The 23,654-nt window shown below is 39.2% G+C and overlaps 1 protein-coding gene across 1 annotated transcript; it reads right to left on the reverse strand.

Annotated features, from left to right (window-relative positions):
- Positions 1-329: 329 nt before the first annotated feature.
- On the reverse strand, positions 330-18,400 carry LOC109994213 (CD59 glycoprotein). The gene is made up of 6 exons (XM_065949416.1): positions 18,069-18,400; positions 15,781-15,888; positions 9,802-15,680; positions 2,399-3,332; positions 783-890; positions 330-682 (listed from the first exon to the last, which is right to left on the reverse strand). The coding sequence occupies exons 1-3, from the start codon at positions 18,112-18,114 to the stop codon at positions 15,529-15,531; spliced, it is 306 nt and encodes a 101-aa protein (XP_065805488.1). The 5' UTR covers positions 18,115-18,400; the 3' UTR covers positions 330-682; positions 783-890; positions 2,399-3,332; positions 9,802-15,528.
- Between the last annotated feature and the right edge of the window lie 5,254 nt (positions 18,401-23,654).

Genomic DNA, 23,654 nt, shown 5'->3' on the forward strand with positions numbered 1-23,654 from the left:
GACTGAATTTTGGGAGGGTCGACGACCAGACTGGGGCAAGGTTCAGTAATTGAGATAGGCTGTAGCAATTTATTGCATTCCAAGGAAATGTCCTGTGTTTCAAACCTGAGAAAGAAGTCATAGAGCCTCAGCATCTGATTAAGTTCTTTTTGCACACTTTTCAATAAGGAATAGTTACTCTTTATGTAAGGGTATGTGTAATAGCAATAACTAACTTAGTTAACTAACTTACATGATAAATGCATAACCCCAAATGAAATAAAGTGTGTAAATAAACTTTATTTACATAGGCCCCTCCCTAGAACCGCCAATGGGCAAGTGACACGTGCTTGATTTTCATTGTATAGCCAGCTCTTTTTATTCAATCCATGAGTGAAAGCAAAGGATTAACATGTGCATAAGATTATGTAATTGACTTTGAGATATAGTTTCCAGTGAAACTTAATTGTTTTTATTCATCTGCAGTGGTACAAATTGGTTCAGACACAAGAAGTGCAGCATTAAAATAAGAGGATCCCAGAGCCTTAGAGAAAGAGAGTGATGAGGGCTGAAGATACCAGCAGCAGGAGGACACTGGAACCAGTTGGCACTGCACTGTTACACAGGTCTCCTTCACAGCATGACATGACACCTACAGCACAGCTCAGACTGTTTATGCAGCCCTTGGTGGTCACGTCAGTGCCTTCAAAACACAGAAACCAAACAGGAACCAAGAATTTAATAAAGCAAAAATTAGTATTGGCTGTCTGATTCATTTCAGTATGGAAAATGAAAGAACTTACCATCCTTTTTGAAAGTAGAACATCGATCAAGCCCAGGACCACAAGATCTGGTGTCTGTGCATGATCTGGGGTCTGCGGCAATGCATGTGTAGCATCTCAAGCCACATGCTAAACAGAGACACAAAACACATCAGTTAAGTCACGCAATATACCACACGGTGCTTTTGCAATTGAGCAGTTTCAACAAAGAGTTCACATTATGTTGTTTTTGTTTTGCATGATCTGCGTGTTGGCAGAAATTAACACCACCAGAAAAGTTTCTGATAAGAGAGTTTGAGAGAAAAAATAAACCAAAAACAAAACTTCAGTCATGACAAAAAATTATTTAAGAGGCCCTGAGAAAGTCAAATAAAATTGAAGTTTAGAGAAGGGGCTTGGACATACTTTTATATTTAGTCAAATTTCTTTAACCATGTATTTTATCCTATAGCTTTATCATGCTGTGTTTTGTCCGACGGAGGATTAGGGCCATGGTAAAACTTTTTTTTATTTTTTTTATTTCGAGATTAAAGTCCTAAATTTACGAGATTAAACTCGTAAATTTACGTCAATAAAGTCGACAATAAAGTTACGACATTAAAGTCGTAAATTTACAAGAATTTATGAGAATTAACGAGTTAACGAGTTCGAGACCAGCCTGCGCAAAATGATGAAAGTAGAACTCTTAAAGTATCTTCCTCTGCAGACATCTTCGGCCAAGTCAGTGTGCTTCTTTCTTTGGAAAAACCACAGTTTCTTGCAGTATCTTTTCAGGGTGCTGATATTTTATGACAATGTAAAGATGATGATGTGCCAAAAGCATCATAGTTTCATATCTGCATAAGTAAAACCCCAACACAACTATTTGTGTCTGTTATCGGTCTGCTTTGTTAAAGTGTCTCATGTGCAGAGCCAGTTTGTGTCCTGTTCATACATCATTTTACAGATAAACAAGGTCTTGCAAATTGAAGTGAAAACTTCTCTTGAACTGTTTTTATCGACAACACAAGGAAGTAGCCTATTGCCTTATTAGTGAAACCTTTAGGACAAGATGCTCCATGTTTGTCATTTGAGAACAGGATGCTGCTGCTCTTCTGATACGGACTAAAATAACGACTTTATTCTTTAAAGACTTTAAGAGTTCTACTTTCATCATTTTTGCACAGGCTGGTCTGGAACTCGTTAATTTACGAGATTAAACTCGTAAATGTAATTAATTTTTTTTAACGTGGCCCTAATCCTCCGTCGTAGTTTTGTGTTTGATTTTGACCCACTGGTTTATTTTTTGGGGCATGTTTGCCTCAATGGAAGAGCCAAGTAGAGAATTGACAAAATGAGAGAAGGACGATGGTAATTTACATTTTACAAAGGTTTCTTCAGAAAGAGAGTAATTTGTTGACCTACTCAAACTAATGTACACTGTTCTAAAGTCAGAAGGCACATGGCCAGAACAACAGTTCACAGATTAACCCTGTTAAACCAAAGTTTAAAGACTATAACGATAGGCACATTTTTTGCAAGGAGGGAACTTTTTCTTCAACTTTCTGACATCACATAAAAATCAAACCCATTTCTTTTATTTCAGTTACTATGTGTGTGCTCAGTGCACTAATAGCTAACTCTAAAGCTGTTCTTACCTGTAGATAGAGTCACAAACAGGATCAAAGCTCCATACAGCTTCATGGTGAACAGAGAGCAAAGTAGATTGTTGTTGATCGGACCAGTGAGAGAGGATGTGTTCCTCTTCCTGACAACCTCGCCACAGTTTTCTTTCAGACCACTTCCTCAGAAAGGCTCGCCCCAAGTGACATGAATAACACCAGCACTAAAGATTTAAGATGTACTTTCATTGATTTTCAATTTCAGTTTTTACACTCTGTAGTCATGCAACACACACATAGGCTGAAGTATATACACACATGCACACAAACAGGATCCTCTGGACATACACTAATGGAGAGATGTCAGAGTGACAGAGCAGCCCACAATGGGCGCTCCTGAGCTGGTGGTGGGGAGGGGGTGTGGTGCCTTGCTCAAGGGCACCTCAGCAGTGCTCAGGAGGTGATCTGGCACCTCTCCAGCTACCAGACCAACTTCCATACTTGGTCCGCACAGGGACTTGAACCGGCGACCCTCTGGTTCCCAACCCAAGTCCCTACAGACTGAGCTTCTGACCTCATTATCCCACAGGCAGCCAATACCTTTTTTTCGGGGGGGAATGAAGAAAAAGATTATGGGATTAATGTTCACATGTATGTACAAACATTTACACTTTCCTTGTGGATGACCACAGGATGATGATCACCCACTCCCCTGGGATCAAACACCATCTCCTCGGCCTTTTTAACATTTAAAACAATGTAGTTTGTATCACACCAGAGCACAAAATGTTCTACCTCAGAGTGATAAAAAGAAGGACTGCTGTCTCTGTGCATTACGCTCAGGATAGCTGTATCATCCAAGAATTTAATGATGTAGCTCTCTGCATAGAGTCTGGTGCATTCATTGGTGTACAGAGTTAAGAGAACAGGTGAGCTGACACAACCCCGAGGAGCACCAGTACTGCAGAGTCTGAGGATGGAGAAGAGGAGGAAAACAAACAGGAGAGTTCAGGGCTGGCTGCTGCAAGACATGGAACAAATATAAATGTTGGCTTTATAAAATAAGACAAAATTAGATGTGACCATCATGCCAAGAGTTACTCTGGTTCACCATATTGTTTTATAATATCTAGGCAAGCTGGATCCTAAAATGAAATGAGGCTTCACATGATTTGATTTAGAGCCGTAAATAAATTTTCTCCAGTTTTTCTGACACTTAATGACCGCTGGGTATTAAAAGATTAACATTGCTTATTATAGCTATCTCAATAATAGCTGACTTTGACCCCTGACTTTTTTAAGAGGGCATGCTTAAAGTCAGTTATCGAATCAACAAAGAAGTGATTCAAAACAAAGGGGTAAAAACACATAACATGGTTTTCTTTTTCAGTTCAGACCTTTATTTTGCCTGAAAGGGAAATTAGATTTAAAGTTTGCCAAGCCAGGAGAAAGAGGAGGAGGAGATGACGGAAGGGGTGCAGAGGTATCTAGGATTGCCTTTGTTTTCCTCGATTAGAGAGGAGTAGTAGGCAGCTCGGGCGTGACGTAGAGCCTTCATATATCTTCTATATACAAATATATCTTCTATGAAAAAATGAGATTCTACCGTTTTGGTCGAGCGCCATATTCTTTCAAAATTCCGCGACGATTGTTTTAGAGTACGGGTTTCTGAGTTGAACCATGGAGCCACTCTCCGCCGCTTGACAACCTTCTGTTTCAGGGGAGCAATCGAATCCAGAGTAACTCTCAGCGAATCCACTGCACTATCAACAAACTTTGATAGGATTTCAATTCCATGAGCTAAAACAAGATCCAGGGTGTGGTTAAAACGATGAGTAGGTTTGTTTACACCCTGGGTGAAACCAATAGAGTCTAATAGTGACATGAAAGCTGTGCTCAGGCTATCATTATCAACATCCACATGGATATTGAAGTCACCAACAACAATTATTCTATCACTGCTCAGGACTGAATCTGATAAAAATTCTGCAAATTCAGATAGAAACTCAGAATATGGGCCAGGAGGACGGTAAACTACAACTCCAAATGCAAGGTAATGTGCTGTGTGGGCACTAGGGGGCAGTCTTTACCCTTTTACTACAGAAACTTGTGTTTATACTCAAGACTTTAATTGTGCTGCTTGTCTGTGTACACTCAGTCCAGTCTGTTTCATTCCAAAGCTTGTGCCTAGTTGTTTGTCTGGAGCTCTCTGGGTTCTGTCTGAATGAGGAAATCAATGTGGTTCACTGAGGTGATTTGACTAAAGCCCTCAGCAGCACTCTGGCTTCCTCTGCAGGGCTAAACAGAGTCAAACCTGGGTCTAACAGGACACATTACAGATCAATCAACCAACCAATCAATCAATCAATCAATCAATCAATCAATCAATCAATCAATCAATCAGTCAGTCAGTCAATCAATCAATCAATCAATCAATCAATCAATCAATCAGTCAATCAATCAATCAATCAATCAATCAATCAATCAATCAATCAATCAATCAATCTTTATAGTGCCAATTCATAAGGGTTATGTTTGTTGGAAGATGATTCTAGAGGAGAGGGATTCATGGATGGATTAATTCAATAAAACATTTTCATTTACTGTCAGGAGGGATGAAACAAAAAATTGACACAGCAATATATCGTCTTCTTGACTTCTGAGATGCAGTTATTGAATCACTGGTGCCAGATATGAACAATTTAACAGAAGAAAAAAAACGCTCTTAAAAGATTTCCCTGCCAGTTGGACTAATCGCATGACTACTTCATGACTCCTCCAGCTTTCGCTCATGGCATGTACGAGAGTAATTTAAACAGAGGTTAACTGACTCAAGAAGAAGTTGACAGACAGAAGAAGAAAAAGAAGAAGAGCAGGATATTGTCATACAACAGTGAAAAGAAGTTAAAGGAAGAAGCATGATAAGAGGTTTAACAGACACCATATTGCAATGAATAAATACATCACACTTGACCTTTTTAAGAAGCCTTGCATAGTCTTCAGTTATTTGGGATTATCTTGCATACATCAGTTATTGCAGAATGGACGTGTCTTGATAACATTAAGGTGAACCACATGTTGTGTATTCTATAGTATCTTGAGTTACTCTGAGATTCCCACCTCGATCATTGTTGTTGAGTTTTGCTGCAGTCCACTCAAATAGCAGAATAATATAAATATAAAAAAATAAAACAATATATATAGTGAGTCTTTAGCAGTTGCAATTAGCCCACTCAAGTGTCCTTTTATCACATTGCCTTATTTTCTGTGTCTGACACATGTGGTTTCTTATATTAGTGTCATCAGAGAAGAAGTTTAAGGATACAAACATTCTGATTTTGAAGGTTTGTTTTGAACTCAAGGAGGTGTCAAGTTTTTTAAAACTACATTATATTTGGTATCAATACAAAAGAAAAAGGAATTGATTCAAAAGCGGTGAGTCTCAGGGCAGATATTTTGTGCCATGAAAATGTTGAGAATATACCATCATGCAAGTTGAAAGACTAGACTGGAATTAGACTAGAATATATTTTTTGTAGGCAACATAAGAAGTAGTTGAAGTATTTCTGTTTCAAAAGCTTTAAGTACCTTTAACCTGCTGTTTGTCCAATGGCCATTAGTAACTCATTTAGTTACAAAGGGGATCAAATGGTTTGGAACCTGTTAAGAATATGACTATTTCTCACTTGATATATTACCTCAGTAGACCTCTTCTGGTTTCAACCCATCTTCAATGAAGCATTGAGAACATTTAGTAAAAAGTGTTCCCATTAAGAGTTACATTGATGCTATAACTGTGTCTGCTTCATTTGATGTGCAAGTTGCAGCCTTGGCAACCTGCAAACCAGAATGGACAAATAACAATTAGTAATCAACCTCAATCAACCTCTTCTCTAAACATGGTCACTTCTGGCTTTTAAAAAGAAGTGACCATGAAAGAAGACTCAAGGCTTCAAAATAGTAGTTAATAAATGAACTCCTCCTTGGGGAAATTTGTCTTGGACTCATATTTCTGCCAAACATTTAGCTGCTTCCACTCAATCAATCAATAAAAACAATAAAAAAAAACACATACCAATACAGAACAACACAACATACATTGCTATCATTTTGCACAAGATCTGCAAAAACACAGCATGAGAGATAAAATAACAAAGTTAAGAAAATATAAAAAGTATACAGGGACACCATGACACTAATGCACAACCCGCAGCCCTAAGAAACAATATTAAGAATTTTTATCGATGTGGGAATGAAAGAGTTTGTGCTGATTGATTTTGAATGTGAAAGTGTGTTATTGACCCTGACATTCTGTGTTCTATGTTAAAATAATAACCAGAGGTTTAGAGGATTAACAGTCATCTGGGTTAGCTTCCTTGTCAGCAGATGAGGCTGAAATGTATTAAAGGCAGAACTAAAATCAATAAACAACAAACGTGCATATGGCCTTAGGGTCTTGAAGGTGTTTTAAAGTCAGATGACTGACGCTGTTAATTGCATCGTCTGTACCCTGCACCCGCTTGTAGGCCAACTGGAGTGGATCTAACTCAGAGCTAAAATTCTGCTTTCAGTATACACTATACTGTAATGTTTATGTTTTACGCATGTGATGTAATAGTTTGGTAGTGTTCTGTTTGGCCCACAAGGGGGCCCGCTTGGTTCATGTCTGAAATATGTGTTTCTATGAGAACTATGAGGCTATGAGAAATCTAACTAATCTACCAGAAATCTAACTAAAGAACCTTAAAACCATACTTGGCTGTGTTGAATATTATTAAGCGACTTTATAGACACCACATATTTTTCATTTCATAACCACAGAAGTTAACGCCACAGGTCTGTAGTCGTTATATTCAGTTGGACAAGACTTTTTTGGAATAGGAATGATGGTGGATTTTGAATAGGAACTGTGTGTGAATCCACAGACTGCTTTAATACAGGACAACAAGCTGGAGTGAGCTCCTCTGCACAGATCTTTAAGAGATGAGCAGGGATGTCACCTGGGCCTGTGGATTTCCTCCTGCCTATCTGACTAAAAAGGGACTGAATTTTGGGAGGGTCGACGACCAGACTGGGGCAAGGTTCAGTAATTGAGATAGGCTGTAGCAATTTATTGCATTCCAAGGAAATGTCCTGTGTTTCAAACCTGAGAAAGAAGTCATAGAGCCTCAGCATCTGATTAAGTTCTTTTTGCACACTTTTCAATAAGGAATAGTTACTCTTTATGTAAGGGTATGTGTAATAGCAATAACTAACTTAGTTAACTAACTTACATGATAAATGCATAACCCCAAATGAAATAAAGTGTGTAAATAAACTTTATTTACATAGGCCCCTCCCTAGAACCGCCAATGGGCAAGTGACACGTGCTTGATTTTCATTGTATAGCCAGCTCTTTTTATTCAATCCATGAGTGAAAGCAAAGGATTAACATGTGCATAAGATTATGTAATTGACTTTGAGATATAGTTTCCAGTGAAACTTAATTGTTTTTATTCATCTGCAGTGGTACAAATTGGTTCAGACACAAGAAGTGCAGCATTAAAATAAGAGGATCCCAGAGCCTTAGAGAAAGAGAGTGATGAGGGCTGAAGATACCAGCAGCAGGAGGACACTGGAACCAGTTGGCACTGCACTGTTACACAGGTCTCCTTCACAGCATGACATGACACCTACAGCACAGCTCAGACTGTTTATGCAGCCCTTGGTGGTCACGTCAGTGCCTTCAAAACACAGAAACCAAACAGGAACCAAGAATTTAATAAAGCAAAAATTAGTATTGGCTGTCTGATTCATTTCAGTATGGAAAATGAAAGAACTTACCATCCTTTTTGAAAGTAGAACATCGATCAAGCCCAGGACCACAAGATCTGGTGTCTGTGCATGATCTGGGGTCTGCGGCAATGCATGTGTAGCATCTCAAGCCACATGCTAAACAGAGACACAAAACACATCAGTTAAGTCACGCAATATACCACACGGTGCTTTTGCAATTGAGCAGTTTCAACAAAGAGTTCACATTATGTTGTTTTTGTTTTGCATGATCTGCGTGTTGGCAGAAATTAACACCACCAGAAAAGTTTCTGATAAGAGAGTTTGAGAGAAAAAATAAACCAAAAACAAAACTTCAGTCATGACAAAAAATTATTTAAGAGGCCCTGAGAAAGTCAAATAAAATTGAAGTTTAGAGAAGGGGCTTGGACATACTTTTATATTTAGTCAAATTTCTTTAACCATGTATTTTATCCTATAGCTTTATCATGCTGTGTTTTGTCCGACGGAGGATTAGGGCCATGGTAAAACTTTTTTTTATTTTTTTTATTTCGAGATTAAAGTCCTAAATTTACGAGATTAAACTCGTAAATTTACGTCAATAAAGTCGACAATAAAGTTACGACATTAAAGTCGTAAATTTACAAGAATTTATGAGAATTAACGAGTTAACGAGTTCGAGACCAGCCTGCGCAAAATGATGAAAGTAGAACTCTTAAAGTATCTTCCTCTGCAGACATCTTCCGCCAAGTCAGTGTGCTTCTTTCTTTGGAAAAACCACAGTTTCTTGCAGTATCTTTTCAGGGTGCTGATATTTTATGACAATGTAAAGATGATGATGTGCCAAAAGCATCATAGTTTCATATCTGCATAAGTAAAACCCCAACACAACTATTTGTGTCTGTTATCGGTCTGCTTTGTTAAAGTGTCTCATGTGCAGAGCCAGTTTGTGTCCTGTTCATACATCATTTTACAGATAAACAAGGTCTTGCAAATTGAAGTGAAAACTTCTCTTGAACTGTTTTTATCGACAACACAAGGAAGTAGCCTATTGCCTTATTAGTGAAACCTTTAGGACAAGATGCTCCATGTTTGTCATTTGAGAACAGGATGCTGCTGCTCTTCTGATACGGACTAAAATAACGACTTTATTCTTTAAAGACTTTAAGAGTTCTACTTTCATCATTTTTGCACAGGCTGGTCTGGAACTCGTTAATTTACGAGATTAAACTCGTAAATGTAATTAATTTTTTTTAACGTGGCCCTAATCCTCCGTCGTAGTTTTGTGTTTGATTTTGACCCACTGGTTTATTTTTTGGGGCATGTTTGCCTCAATGGAAGAGCCAAGTAGAGAATTGACAAAATGAGAGAAGGACGATGGTAATTTACATTTTACAAAGGTTTCTTCAGAAAGAGAGTAATTTGTTGACCTACTCAAACTAATGTACACTGTTCTAAAGTCAGAAGGCACATGGCCAGAACAACAGTTCACAGATTAACCCTGTTAAACCAAAGTTTAAAGACTATAACGATAGGCACATTTTTTGCAAGGAGGGAACTTTTTCTTCAACTTTCTGACATCACATAAAAATCAAACCCATTTCTTTTATTTCAGTTACTATGTGTGTGCTCAGTGCACTAATAGCTAACTCTAAAGCTGTTCTTACCTGTAGATAGAGTCACAAACAGGATCAAAGCTCCATACAGCTTCATGGTGAACAGAGAGCAAAGTAGATTGTTGTTGATCGGACCAGTGAGAGAGGATGTGTTCCTCTTTCTGACAACCTCGCCACAGTTTTCTTTCAGACCACTTCCTCAGAAAGCCTCGCCCCAAGTGACATGAATAACACCAGCACTAAAGATTTATGATGTACTTTCATTGATTTTCAATTTCAGTTTTTACACTCTGTAGTCATGCAACACACACATAGGCTGAAGTATATACACACATGCACACAAACAGGATCCTCTGGACATACACTAATGGAGAGATGTCAGAGTGACAGAGCAGCCCACAATGGGCGCTCCTGAGCTGGTGGTGGGGAGGGGGTGTGGTGCCTTGCTCAAGGGCACCTCAGCAGTGCTCAGGAGGTGATCTGGCACCTCTCCAGCTACCAGACCAACTTCCATACTTGGTCCGCACAGGGACTTGAACCGGCGACCCTCTGGTTCCCAACCCAAGTCCCTACAGACTGAGCTTCTGACCTCATTATCCCACAGGCAGCCAATACCTTTTTTTCGGGGGGGAATGAAGAAAAAGATTATGGGATTAATGTTCACATGTATGTACAAACATTTACACTTTCCTTGTGGATGACCACAGGATGATGATCACCCACTCCCCTGGGATCAAACACCATCTCCTCGGCCTTTTTAACATTTAAAACAATGTAGTTTGTATCACACCAGAGCACAAAATGTTCTACCTCAGAGTGATAAAAAGAAGGACTGCTGTCTCTGTGCATTACGCTCAGGATAGCTGTATCATCCAAGAATTTAATGATGTAGCTCTCTGCATAGAGTCTGGTGCATTCATTGGTGTACAGAGTTAAGAGAACAGGTGAGCTGACACAACCCCGAGGAGCACCAGTACTGCAGAGTCTGAGGATGGAGAAGAGGAGGAAAACAAACAGGAGAGTTCAGGGCTGGCTGCTGCAAGACACGGAACAAATATAAATGTTGGCTTTATAAAATAAGACAAAATTAGATGTGACCATCATGCCAAGAGTTACTCTGGTTCACCATATTGTTTTATAATGTCTAGGCAAGCTGGATCCTAAAATGAAATGAGGCTTCACATGATTTGATTTAGAGCCGTAAATAAATTTTCTCCAGTTTTTCTGACACTTAATGACTGCTGGGTATTAAAAGATTAACATTGCTTATTATAGCTATCTCAATAATAGCTGACTTTGACCCCTGACTTTTTTAAGAGGGCATGCTTAAAGTCAGTTATCGAATCAACAAAGAAGTGATTCAAAACAAAGGGGTAAAAACACATAACATGGTTTTCTTTTTCAGTTCAGACCTTTATTTTGCCTGAAAGGGAAATTAGATTTAAAGTTTGCCAAGCCAGGAGAAAGAGGAGGAGGAGATGACGGAAGGGGTGCAGAGGTATCTAGGATTGCCTTTGTTTTCCTCGATTAGAGAGGAGTAGTAGGCAGCTCGGGCGTGACGTAGAGCCTTCATATATCTTCTATATACAAATATATCTTCTATGAAAAAACGAGATTCTACCGTTTTGGTCGAGCGCCATATTCTTTCAAAATTCCGCGACGATTGTTTTAGAGTACGGGTTTCTGAGTTGAACCATGCAGCCACTCTCCGCCGCTTGACAACCTTCTGTTTCAGGGGAGCAATCGAATCCAGAGTAACTCTCAGCGAATCCACTGCACTATCAACAAACTGATCTAGCTGAGAGGGACTAAAGCTATCATAAGAGTTTCCAACTGGGTTGAAACACGGTACTGAATCAAAAACAGCTGAAATGGCTTCCTTAAATCTAGCAACAGCATTATCCGACAAACTTCTAGAGAGCACACCTCTTCCAGGCAGAGGTAATTCTGGTAGGACAAAATCGAATGTAATAAAAAAAAAAAATAGTCTGATAGCAGAGGATTTTCTAGGGAAACTGTAAGGTTATGGATTTCAATTCCATGAGCTAAAACAAGATCCAGGGTGTGGTTAAAACGATGAGTAGGTTCGTTTACACCCTGGGTGAAACCAATAGAGTCTAATAGTGACATGAAAGCTGTGCTCAGGCTATCATTATCAACATCCACATGGATATTGAAGTCACCAACAACAATTATTCTATCACTGCTCAGGACTGAATCTGATAAAAATTCTGCAAATTCAGATAGAAACTCAGAATATGGGCCAGGAGGACGGTAAACTACAATTCCAAATGCAAGGTAATGTGCTGTGTGGGCACTAGGGGGCAGTCTTTACCCTTTTACTACAGAAACTTGTGTTTATACTCAAGACTTTAATTGTGCTGCTTGTCTGTGTACACTCAGTCCAGTCTGTTTCATTCCAAAGCTTGTGCCTAGTTGTTTGTCTGGAGCTCTCTGGGTTCTGTCTGAATGAGGAAATCAATGTGGTTCACTGAGGTGATTTGACTAAAGCCCTCAGCAGCACTCTGGCTTCCTCTGCAGGGCTAAACAGAGTCAAACCTGGGTCTAACAGGGCACATTACAGATCAATCAACCAACCAATCAATCAACCAATCAATCAATCAATCAATCAATCAATCAATCAATCAATCAATCAATCAATCAATCAATCAATCAATCAATCAATCAATCAATCAATCAATCAATCAATCAAACAATCTTTATAGTGCCAATTCATAAGGGTTATGTTTGTTGGAAGATGATTCTAGAGGAGAGGGATTCATGGATGGATTAATTAAATAAAACATTTTCATTTACTGTCAGGAGGGATGAAACAAAAAATTGACACAGCAATATATCGTCTTCTTGACTTCTGAGATGCAGTTATTGAATCACTAGTGCAAGATATGAACAATTTAACAGAAGAAATAAAACGCTCTTAAAAGATTTCCCTGCCAGTTGGACTAATCGCATGACTACTTCATGACTCCTCCAGCTTTCGCTCATGGCATGTATGAGAGTAATTTAAACAGAGGTTAACTGACTCAAGAAGAAGTTGACAGACAGAAGAAGAAAAAGAAGAAGAGCAGGATATTGTCATACAACAGTGAAAAGAAGTTAAAGGAAGAAGCATGATAAGAGGTTTAACAGACACCATATTGCAATGAATAAATACATCACACTTGACCTTTTTAAGAAGCCTTGCATAGTCTTCAGTTATTTGGGATTATCTTGCATACATCAGTTATTGCAGAATGGACGTGTCTTGATAACATTAAGGTGAACCACATGTTGTGTATTCTATAGTATCTTGAGTTACTCTGAGATTCCCACCTCGATCATTGTTGTTGAGTTTTGCTGCAGTCCACTCAAATAGCAGAATAATATAAATATAAAAAAATAAAACAATATATATAGTGAGTCTTTAGCAGTTGCAATTAGCCCACTCAAGTGTCCTTTTATCACATTGCCTTATTTTCTGTGTCTGACACATGTGGTTTCTTATATTAGTGTCATCAGAGAAGAAGTTTAAGGATACAAACATTCTGATTTTGAAGGTTTGTTTTGAACTCAAGGAGGTGTCAAGTTTTTTAAAACTACATTATATTTGGTATCAATACAAAAGAAAAAGGAATTGATTCAAAAGCGGTGAGTCTCAGGGCAGATATTTTGTGCCATGAAAATGTTGAGAATATACCATCATGCAAGTTGAAAGACTAGACTGGAATTAGACTAGAATATATTTTTTGTAGGCAACATAAGAAGTAGTTGAAGTATTTCTGTTTCAAAAGCTTTAAGTACCTTTAACCTGCTGTTTGTCCAATGGCCATTAGTAACTCATTTAGTTACAAAGGGGATCAAATGGTTTGGAACCTGTTAAGAATATGACTATTTCTCACTTGATATATTACCTCAGTAGACCTCTTCTGGTTTCAACCCATCTTCAATGAAGCATTGAGAACATTTAGTAAAAAGTGTTCCCATTAAGAGTTACATTGATGCTATAACTGTGTCTGCTTCATTTGATGTGCAAGTTGCAGCCTTGGCAACCTGCAAACCAGAATGGACAAATAACAATTAGTAATCAACCTCAATCAACCTCTTCTCTAAACATGGTCACTTCTGGCTTTTAAAAAGAAGTGACCATGAAAGAAGACTCAAGGCTTCAAAATAGTAGTTAATAAATGAACTCCTCCTTGGGGAAATTTGTCTTGGACTCATATTTCTGCCAAACATTTAGCTGCTTCCACTCAATCAATCAATAAAAACAATAAAAAAAAACACATACCAATACAGAACAACACAACATACATTGCTATCATTTTGCACAAGATCTGCAAAAACACAGCATGAGAGATAAAATAACAAAGTTAAGAAAATATAAAAAGTATACAGGGACACCATGACACTAATGCACAACCCGCAGCCCTAAGAAACAATATTAAGAATTTTTATCGATGTGGGAATGAAAGAGTTTGTGCTGATTGATTTTGAATGTGAAAGTGTGTTATTGACCCTGACATTCTGTGTTCTATGTTAAAATAATAACCAGAGGTTTAGAGGATTAACAGTCATCTGGGTTAGCTTCCTTGTCAGCAGATGAGGCTGAAATGTATTAAAGGCAGAACTAAAATCAATAAACAACAAACGTGCATATGGCCTTAGGGTCTTGAAGGTGTTTTAAAGTCAGATGACTGACGCTGTTAATTGCATCGTCTGTACCCTGCACCCGCTTGTAGGCCAACTGGAGTGGATCTAACTCAGAGCTAAAATTCTGCTTTCAGTATACACTATACTGTAATGTTTATGTTTTACGCATGTGATGTAATAGTTTGGTAGTGTTCTGTTTGGCCCACAAGGGGGCCCGCTTGGTTCATGTCTGAAATATGTGTTTCTATGAGAACTATGAGGCTATGAGAAATCTAACTAATCTACCAGAAATCTAACTAAAGAACCTTAAAACCATACTTGGCTGTGTTGAATATTATTAAGCGACTTTATAGACACCACATATTTTTCATTTCATAACCACAGAAGTTAACGCCACAGGTCTGTAGTCGTTATATTCAGTTGGACAAGACTTTTTTGGAATAGGAATGATGGTGGATTTTGAATAGGAACTGTGTGTGAATCCACAGACTGCTTTAATACAGGACAACAAGCTGGAGTGAGCTCCTCTGCACAGATCTTTAAGAGATGAGCAGGGATGTCACCTGGGCCTGTGGATTTCCTCCTGCCTATCTGACTAAAAAGGGACTGAATTTTGGGAGGGTCGACGACCAGACTGGGGCAAGGTTCAGTAATTGAGATAGGCTGTAGCAATTTATTGCATTCCAAGGAAATGTCCTGTGTTTCAAACCTGAGAAAGAAGTCATAGAGCCTCAGCATCTGATTAAGTTCTTTTTGCACACTTTTCAATAAGGAATAGTTACTCTTTATGTAAGGGTATGTGTAATAGCAATAACTAACTTAGTTAACTAACTTACATGATAAATGCATAACCCCAAATGAAATAAAGTGTGTAAATAAACTTTATTTACATAGGCCCCTCCCTAGAACCGCCAATGGGCAAGTGACACGTGCTTGATTTTCATTGTATAGCCAGCTCTTTTTATTCAATCCATGAGTGAAAGCAAAGGATTAACATGTGCATAAGATTATGTAATTGACTTTGAGATATAGTTTCCAGTGAAACTTAATTGTTTTTATTCATCTGCAGTGGTACAAATTGGTTCAGACACAAGAAGTGCAGCATTAAAATAAGAGGATCCCAGAGCCTTAGAGAAAGAGAGTGATGAGGGCTGAAGATACCAGCAGCAGGAGGACACTGGAACCAGTTGGCACTGCACTGTTACACAGGTCTCCTTCACAGCATGACATGACACCTACAGCACAGCTCAGACTGTTTATGCAGCCCTTGGTGGTCACGCCTTCAAAACACAGAAACCAATCAGCCACCAAGAATTTAATACAGCAAAAAATTGTATCGGCTGTCTGATTCATTTCAGTATGGAAAATGAAAGAACTTACCATTGAATTTGAGAGAGAAACATCGATCAAGCCCAGGTTCACAAGATCTGGTGTCTGTGCATGATCTTGGGTCTGCGGTTATGCATGTGTAGCATCTCAATCCACATGCTAAATAGAGACACAAAACACATCAGTTAAGTCACGCAATATACCACACGGTGCTTTTGAGATAGAAAGATATCTTAAAAACTAAACAAAACAGCAAATGCATACAAAAACAAAATAACTAGCACAAACTCTCAAAATAAAAATAATAGCCACCACAGCAAGCCTCTGTTGGTTTACTCAAAGATTCAGCTGCTAGCAAAAAACAACCATAGCACAAGCTGCAGTTTAATATCGGAAGGCAGATTAATCAAACAACACTATGGAAGCAGCTTTACAGAAATCAGCCAGCGATGCCAGCGATAGCTAATGCCGGCTTTCAACGCTAACTCACACTACGCAGTCCGTACCGTGCCCTTGCTCGAGCACTGTACACTTCCTTGGCCCTGGATCACTTCGGAGAGGTGTGCTTCCACACGGTACAGTTGATGCACGAGCAGAAGCACGCAGGTACACAACGTTAACAGCCTTCATTATTGGGCTGCGGTTCTGTGTCGTCGTCTCTCAACTGGAAGGTTGAAGGTTCGATTCCCAGCTCCTGCAGCAACATGTCCGATGTGTCCCTGGGCAAGACATTTAACCCTGAAATGCTCCCGCTGCTTCGTCGGCGGTGTATGAATGCTTATGAATGGGATTAGTTAATTCTGATTGTCTCCCTACATAGCAACCACTGCCATCAGTGTATGAATGGATGTGAATGGGTAGGTGTGACGTGCATTTGAGCAGTTCACAAAGAGTTCACATTATGTTGTTTTTGTTTTGCATGATCTGCGTGTTAGTAGAAATTAACACCTACAGAAAGGTTTCCGATAAGAGAGTTTGACAGAAAAGAGAAAACAAAAACAAAACTTCAGTCATGACTAAAAACTATTTAAGAGGCCCTGAGAAAGTCAAATGAAATTGAAGTTTAGAGAAGGGGCTTGGACATACTTTTATATTTTGCCAAATTTCTTTAACCATGTATTTTATCCTATAGCTTTATCATGTTGTGTTTTGTCCGACGGAGGATTAGGGCCATGGTAAAACTTTGTTTTATTAAGAGATTAATAAGATTAAACTCGTAAATAAACTCGTAAATTTACGTCAATGAAGTCGACAATAAAGTTACGACAATAAAGTCGTAAATTTACGAGATTAAAAGTACAAAGTACAAAATGTACAAAGTACAAGAATTTATGAGAATTAACTAGTTAATGAGTTCCAGACCAGCCTGCGCAAAATGATGAAAGTAGAACTCTTAAAGTATCTTCCTCTGCAGACATCTTCCTCCAAGTCAGTGTGCTTCTTTCTTCGGAAAAGCCACAGTTTCTTGCAGTATCTTTTCAGGGTGCTGATATTTTATGACAATGTGAAGATGATGATGTGCCAAAAGCATCATAGTTTCATATCTGCATAAGTAAAACCCCAACACAACTATTTGTGTCTGTTATCGGTCTGCTTTGTTAAAGTGTCTCATGTGCAGAGCCAGTTTGTGTCCTGTTCATACATCATTTTACAGATAAACAAGGTCTTGCAAATTGAAGTGAAAACTTCTCTTGAACTGTTTTTATCGACAACACAAGGAAGTAGCCTATTGCCTTATTAGTGAAACCTTTAGGACAAGATGCTCCATGTTTGTCATTTGAGAACAGGATGCTGCTGCTCTTCTGATACGGACTAAAATAACGACTTTATTCTTTAAAGACTTTGAGAGTTCTACTTTCATCATTTTTGCACAGGCTGGTCTGGAACTCGTTAATTTACGAGATTAAGCTCGTAAATGTAATTAATTTTTTTTAACGTGGCCCTAATCCTCCGTCGTAGTTTTGTGTTTGATTTTGACCCACTGGTTTATTTTTTGGGGCATGTTTGCCTCAATGGAAGAGCCAAGTAGAGAATTGACAAAATGAGAGAAGGACGATGGTAATTTACATTTCACAAAGGTTTCTTCAGAAAGAGAGTAATTTGTTGACCTACTCAAACTAATGTACACTGTTCTAAAGTCAGAAGGCACATGGCCAGAACAACAGTTCACAGATTAACCCTGTTAAACCAAAGTTTGAAGATTATAACGATAGGCACATTTTTTTGTGCTCTTTTTCTTCAACTTTCTGACATCACATAAAAATCAAACCCATTTCTTTTATTTCAGTTACTATGTGTGTGCTCAGTGCACTAATAGCTAACTCTAAAGCTGTTCTTACCTGTAGATAGAGTCACAAACAGGATCAAAGCTCCATACAGCTTCATGGTGAACAGAGAGCAAAGTAGATTGTTGTTGATCGGACCAGTGAGAGAGGATGTGTTCCTCTTCCTGACAACCTCGCCGCAGTTTTCTTTCAGACCATTTCCTCAGAAAGCCTCGCCCCACGTGACATGAATAACACCAGCACTAAAGATTTATGATGTACTTTCATTGATTTTCAGTTTCAGTTTTTACACTCTGTAGTCATGCAACACACACATAGGCTGAAGTATATACACACATGCACACAAACAGGATCCTCTGGACATACACTAATGGAGAGATGTCAGAGTGACAGAGCAGCCCACAATGGGCACTCCTGAGCTGGTGGTGGGGAGGGGGTGTGGTGCCTTGCTCAAGGGCACCTCAGCAGTGCTCAGGAGGTGATCTGGCACCTCTCCAGCTACCAGACCAACTTCCATACTTGGTCCGCACAGGGACTTGAACCGGCGACCCTCCGGTTCCCAACCCAAGTCCCTACAGACTGAGCTTCTGACCTCATTATCCCACAGGCAGCCAATACCTTTTTTTCGGGGGGGAATGAAGAAAAAGATTATGCGATTAATGTTCACATGTATGTACAAACATTTACACTTTCCTTGTGGATGACCACAGGATGATGATCACCCACTCCCCTGGGATCAAACACCATCTCCTCGGCCTTTTTAACACTTAAAACAATGTAGTTTGTATCACACCAGAGCACAAAATGTTCTACCTCAGAGTGATAAAAAGAAGGACTGCTGTCTCTGTGCATTACGCTCAGGATAGCTGTATCATCCAAGAATTTAATGATGTAGCTCTCTGCATAGAGTCTGGTGCATTCATTGGTGTACAGAGTTAAGAGAACAGGTGAGCTGACACAACCCCGAGGAGCACCAGTACTGCAGAGTCTGAGGATGGAGAAGAGGAGGAAAACAAACAGGAGAGTTCAGGGCTGGCTGCTGCAAGACACGGAACAAATATAAATGTTGGCTCCATTACATCAATCCATCTGTGACCAAAGAATGTAACATATTCATCCTTAGGATGCAGCTCAAACCCTACATCCTAAGCAGGTCCCTGGTCCCAAGTTCTTCACTGTTTTCACAAGTTAAAAGAAACAACATGGGCACAATGAAAATATATTTCTTAGACCTGAAATAATTCATACTGCTTGGACTTCAACTATAGGCAATAACCCAAGACTATTAAAAAAAAACTTTATAAAATAAGACAAAATTAGAGTTCTCTAGAGTTACTCTGGTTCACCATATTGTTTTATAATGTCTAGGCAAGCTGGATCCTAAAATGAAATGAGGCTTCACATGATTTGATTTAGAGCCGTAAATAAATTTTCTCCAGTTTTTCTGACACTTAATGACTGCTGGGTATTAAAAGATTTACATTGCTTATTATAGCTATCTCAATAATAGCTGACTTTGACCCCTGACTTTTTTAAGAGGGCATGCTTAAAGTCAGTTATCGAATCAACAAAGAAGTGATTCAAAACAAAGGGGTAAAAACACATAACATGGTTTTCTTTTTCAGTTCAGACCTTTATTTTGCCTGAAAGGGAAATTAGATTTAAAGTTTGCCAAGCCAGGAGAAAGAGGAGGAGGAGATGACGGAAGGGGTGCAGAGGTATCTAGGATTGCCTTTGTTTTCCTCGATTAGAGAGGAGTAGTAGGCAGCTCGGGCGTGACATAGAGCCTTCATATATCTTCTATATACAAATATATCTTCTATGAAAAAACGAGATTCTACCGTTTTGGTCGAGCGCCATATTCTTTCAAAATTCCGCGACGATTGTTTTAGAGTACGGGTTTCTGAGTTGAACCATGGAGCCACTCTCCGCCGCTTGACAACCTTCTGTTTCAGGGGAGCAATCGAATCCAGAGTAACTCTCAGCGAATCCACTGCACTATCAACAAACTGATCTAGCTGAGAGGGACTAAAGCTATCATAAGAGTTTCCAACTGGGTTGAAACACAGTACTGAATCAAAAACAGCTGAAATGGCTTCCTTAAATCTAGCCACAGCACTATCAGACAAACTTCTAGAGAGCACACCTCTTCCAGGCAGAGGTAATTCTGGTAGGACAAAGTCGAATGTAATAAAAAAAAAATGGTCTGATAGCAGAGGATTTTCTAGGGAAACTGTAAGGTTATGGATTTCAAACAAGATCCAGGGTGTGGTTAAAACGATGAGTAGGTTTGTTTACACCCTGGGTGAAACCAATAGAGTCTAATAGTGACATGAAAGCTGTGCTCAGGCTATCATTATCAACATCCACATGGATATTGAAGTCACCAACAACAATTATTCTATCACTGCTCAGGACTGAATCTGATAAAAATTCTGCAAATTCAGATAGAAACTCAGAATATGGGCCAGGAGGACGGTAAACTACAACTCCAAATGCAAGGTAATGTGCTGTGTGGGCACTAGGGGGCAGTCTTTACCCTTTTACTACAGAAACTTGTGTTTATACTCAAGACTTTAATTGTGCTGCTTGTCTGTGTACACTCAGTCCAGTCTGTTTCATTCCAAAGCTTGTGCCTAGTTGTTTGTCTGGGAAATGAGAGAAGGACGATGGTAATTTACATTTTACAAAGGTTTCTTCAGAAAGAGAGTAATTTGTTGACCTACTCAAACTAATGTACACTGTTCTAAAGTCAGAAGGCACATGGCCAGAACAACAGTTCACAGATTAAACCTGTTAAACCAAAGTTTAAAGACTATAACGATAGGCACATTTTTTGCAAGGAGGGAACTTTTTCTTCAACTTTCTGACATCACATAAAAATCAAACCCATTTCTTTTATTTCAGTTACTATGTGTTTGCTCAGTGCACTAATAGCTAACTCTAAAGCTGTTCTTACCTGTAGATAGAGTCACAAACAGGATCAAAGCTCCATACAGCTTCATGGTGAACAGAGAGCAAAGTAGATTGTTGTTGATCGGACCAGTGAGAGAGGATGTGTTCCTCTTCCTGACAACCTCTCCTCAGTTTTTTTTCAGAGCATTTGCATTTCCTCAGAAAGCCTCGCCCCAAGTGACATGAATAACACCCGCACTAAAGTGACCTCATTATCCAACAGGCAGCCAATACCTTTTTTTCGGGGGGGAATGTAGAAAAAGATTATGGGATTAATGTTCACATGTATGTACAAACATTTACACTTTCCTTGTGGATGACCACAGGATGATGATCACCCACTCCCCTGGGATCAAACACCATCTCCTCGGCCTTTTTAACATTTAAAACAATGTAGTTTGTATCACACCAGAGCACAAAATGTTCTACTTCAGAGTGATAAAAAGAAGGACTGCTGTCTCTGTGCATTACGCTCAGGATAGCTGTATCATCCAAGAATTTAATGATGTAGCTCTCTGCATAGAGTCTGGTGCATTCATTGGTGTACAGAGTTAAGAGAACAGGTGAGCTGACACAACCCCGAGGAGCACCAGTACTGCAGAGTCTGAGGATGGAGAAGAGGAGGAAAACAAACAGGAGAGTTCAGGGCTGGCTGCTGCAAGACACGGAACAAATATAAATGTTGGCTTTATAAAATAAGACAAAATTAGATGTGACCATCATGCCAAGAGTTACTCTGGTTCACCATATTGTTTTATAATGTCTAGGCAAGCTGGATCCTAAAATGAAATGAGGCTTCACATGATTTGATTTAGAGCCGTAAATAAATTTTCTCCAGTTTTTCTGACACTTAATGACTGCTGGGTATTAAAAGATTAACATTGCTTATTATAGCTATCTCAATAATAGCTGACTTTGACCCCTGACTTTTTTAAGAGGGCATGCTTAAAGTCAGTTATCGAATCAACAAAGAAGTGATTCAAAACAAAGGGGTAAAAACACATAACATGGTTTTCTTTTTCAGTTCAGACCTTTATTTTGCCTGAAAGGGAAATTAGATTTAAAGTTTGCCAAGCCAGGAGAAAGAGGAGGAGGAGATGACGGAAGGGGTGCAGAGGTATCTAGGATTGCCTTTGTTTTCCTCGATTAGAGAGGAGTAGTAGGCAGCTCGGGCGTGACGTAGAGCCTTCATATATCTTCTATGACTATCCTGCCAGAAAAAAACGAGATTCTATCGTTTTGGTTGAGCGCCATATTCTTTCAAAATTCCGCGACGATTGTTTTAGAGTACGGGTTTCTGAGTTGAACCATGGAGCCACTCTCCGCCGCTTGACAACCTTCTGTTTCAGGGGAGCAATCGAATCCAGAGTAACTCTCAGCGAATCCACTGCACTATCAACAAACTGATCTAGCTGAGAGGGACTAAAGCTATCATAAGAGTTTCCAACTGGGTTGAAACACGGTACTGAATCAAAAACAGCTGAAATGGCTTCCTTAAATCTAGCAACAGCACTATCAGACAAACTTCTAGAGAGCACACCTCTTCCAGGCAGAGGTAATTCTGGTAGGACAAAGTCGAATGTAATAAAAAAAAAAAATGGTCTGATAGCAGAGGATTTTCTAGGGAAACTGTAAGGTTATGGATTTCAATTCCATGAGCTAAAACAAGATCCAGGGTGTGGTTAAAACGATGAGTAGGTTTGTTTACACCCTGGGTGAAACCAATAGAGTCTAATAGTGACATGAAAGCTGTGCTCAGGCTATCATTATCAACATCCACATGGATATTGAAGTCACCAACAACAATTATTCTATCACTGCTCAGGACTGAATCTGATAAAAATTCTGCAAATTCAGATAGAAACTCAGAATATGGGCCAGGAGGACGGTAAACTACAACTCCAAATGCAAGGTAATGTGCTGTGTGGGCACTAGGGGGCAGTCTTTACCCTTTTACTACAGAAACTTGTGTTTATACTCAAGACTTTAATTGTGCTGCTTGTCTGTGTACACTCAGTCCAGTCTGTTTCATTCCAAAGCTTGTGCCTAGTTGTTTGTCTGGGAAATGAGAGAAGGACGATGGTAATTTACATTTTACAAAGGTTTCTTCAGAAAGAGAGTAATCTGTTGACCTACTCAAACTAATGTACACTGTTCTAAAGTCAGAAGGCACATGGCCAGAACAACAGTTCACAGATTAACCCTGTTAAACCAAAGTTTAAAGACTATAACGATAGGCACATTTTTTGCAAGGAGGGAACTTTTTCTTCAACTTTCTGACATCACATAAAAATCAAACCCATTTCTTTTATTTCAGTTACTATGTGTGTGCTCAGTGCACTAATAGCTAACTCTAAAGCTGTTCTTACCTGTAGATAGAGTCACAAACAGGATCAAAGCTCCATACAGCTTCATGGTGAACAGAGAGCAAAGTAGATTGTTGTTGATCGGACCAGTGAGAGAGGATGTGTTCCTCTTCCTGACAACCTCGCCGCAGTTTTCTTTCAGACCACTTCCTCAGAAAGCCTCGCCCCAAGTGACATGAATAACACCAGCACTAAAGATTTAAGATGTACTTTCATTGATTTTCAGTTTCAGTTTTTACACTCTGTAGTCATGCAACACACACATAGGCTGAAGTATATACACACATGCACACAAACAGGATCCTCTGGACATACACTA

The sequence above is a fragment of the Labrus bergylta genome, chromosome 2 (assembly GCF_963930695.1).
Source record: "Labrus bergylta chromosome 2, fLabBer1.1, whole genome shotgun sequence".
In the NCBI taxonomy this organism is placed as follows: Eukaryota; Metazoa; Chordata; class Actinopteri; order Labriformes; family Labridae; genus Labrus; species Labrus bergylta.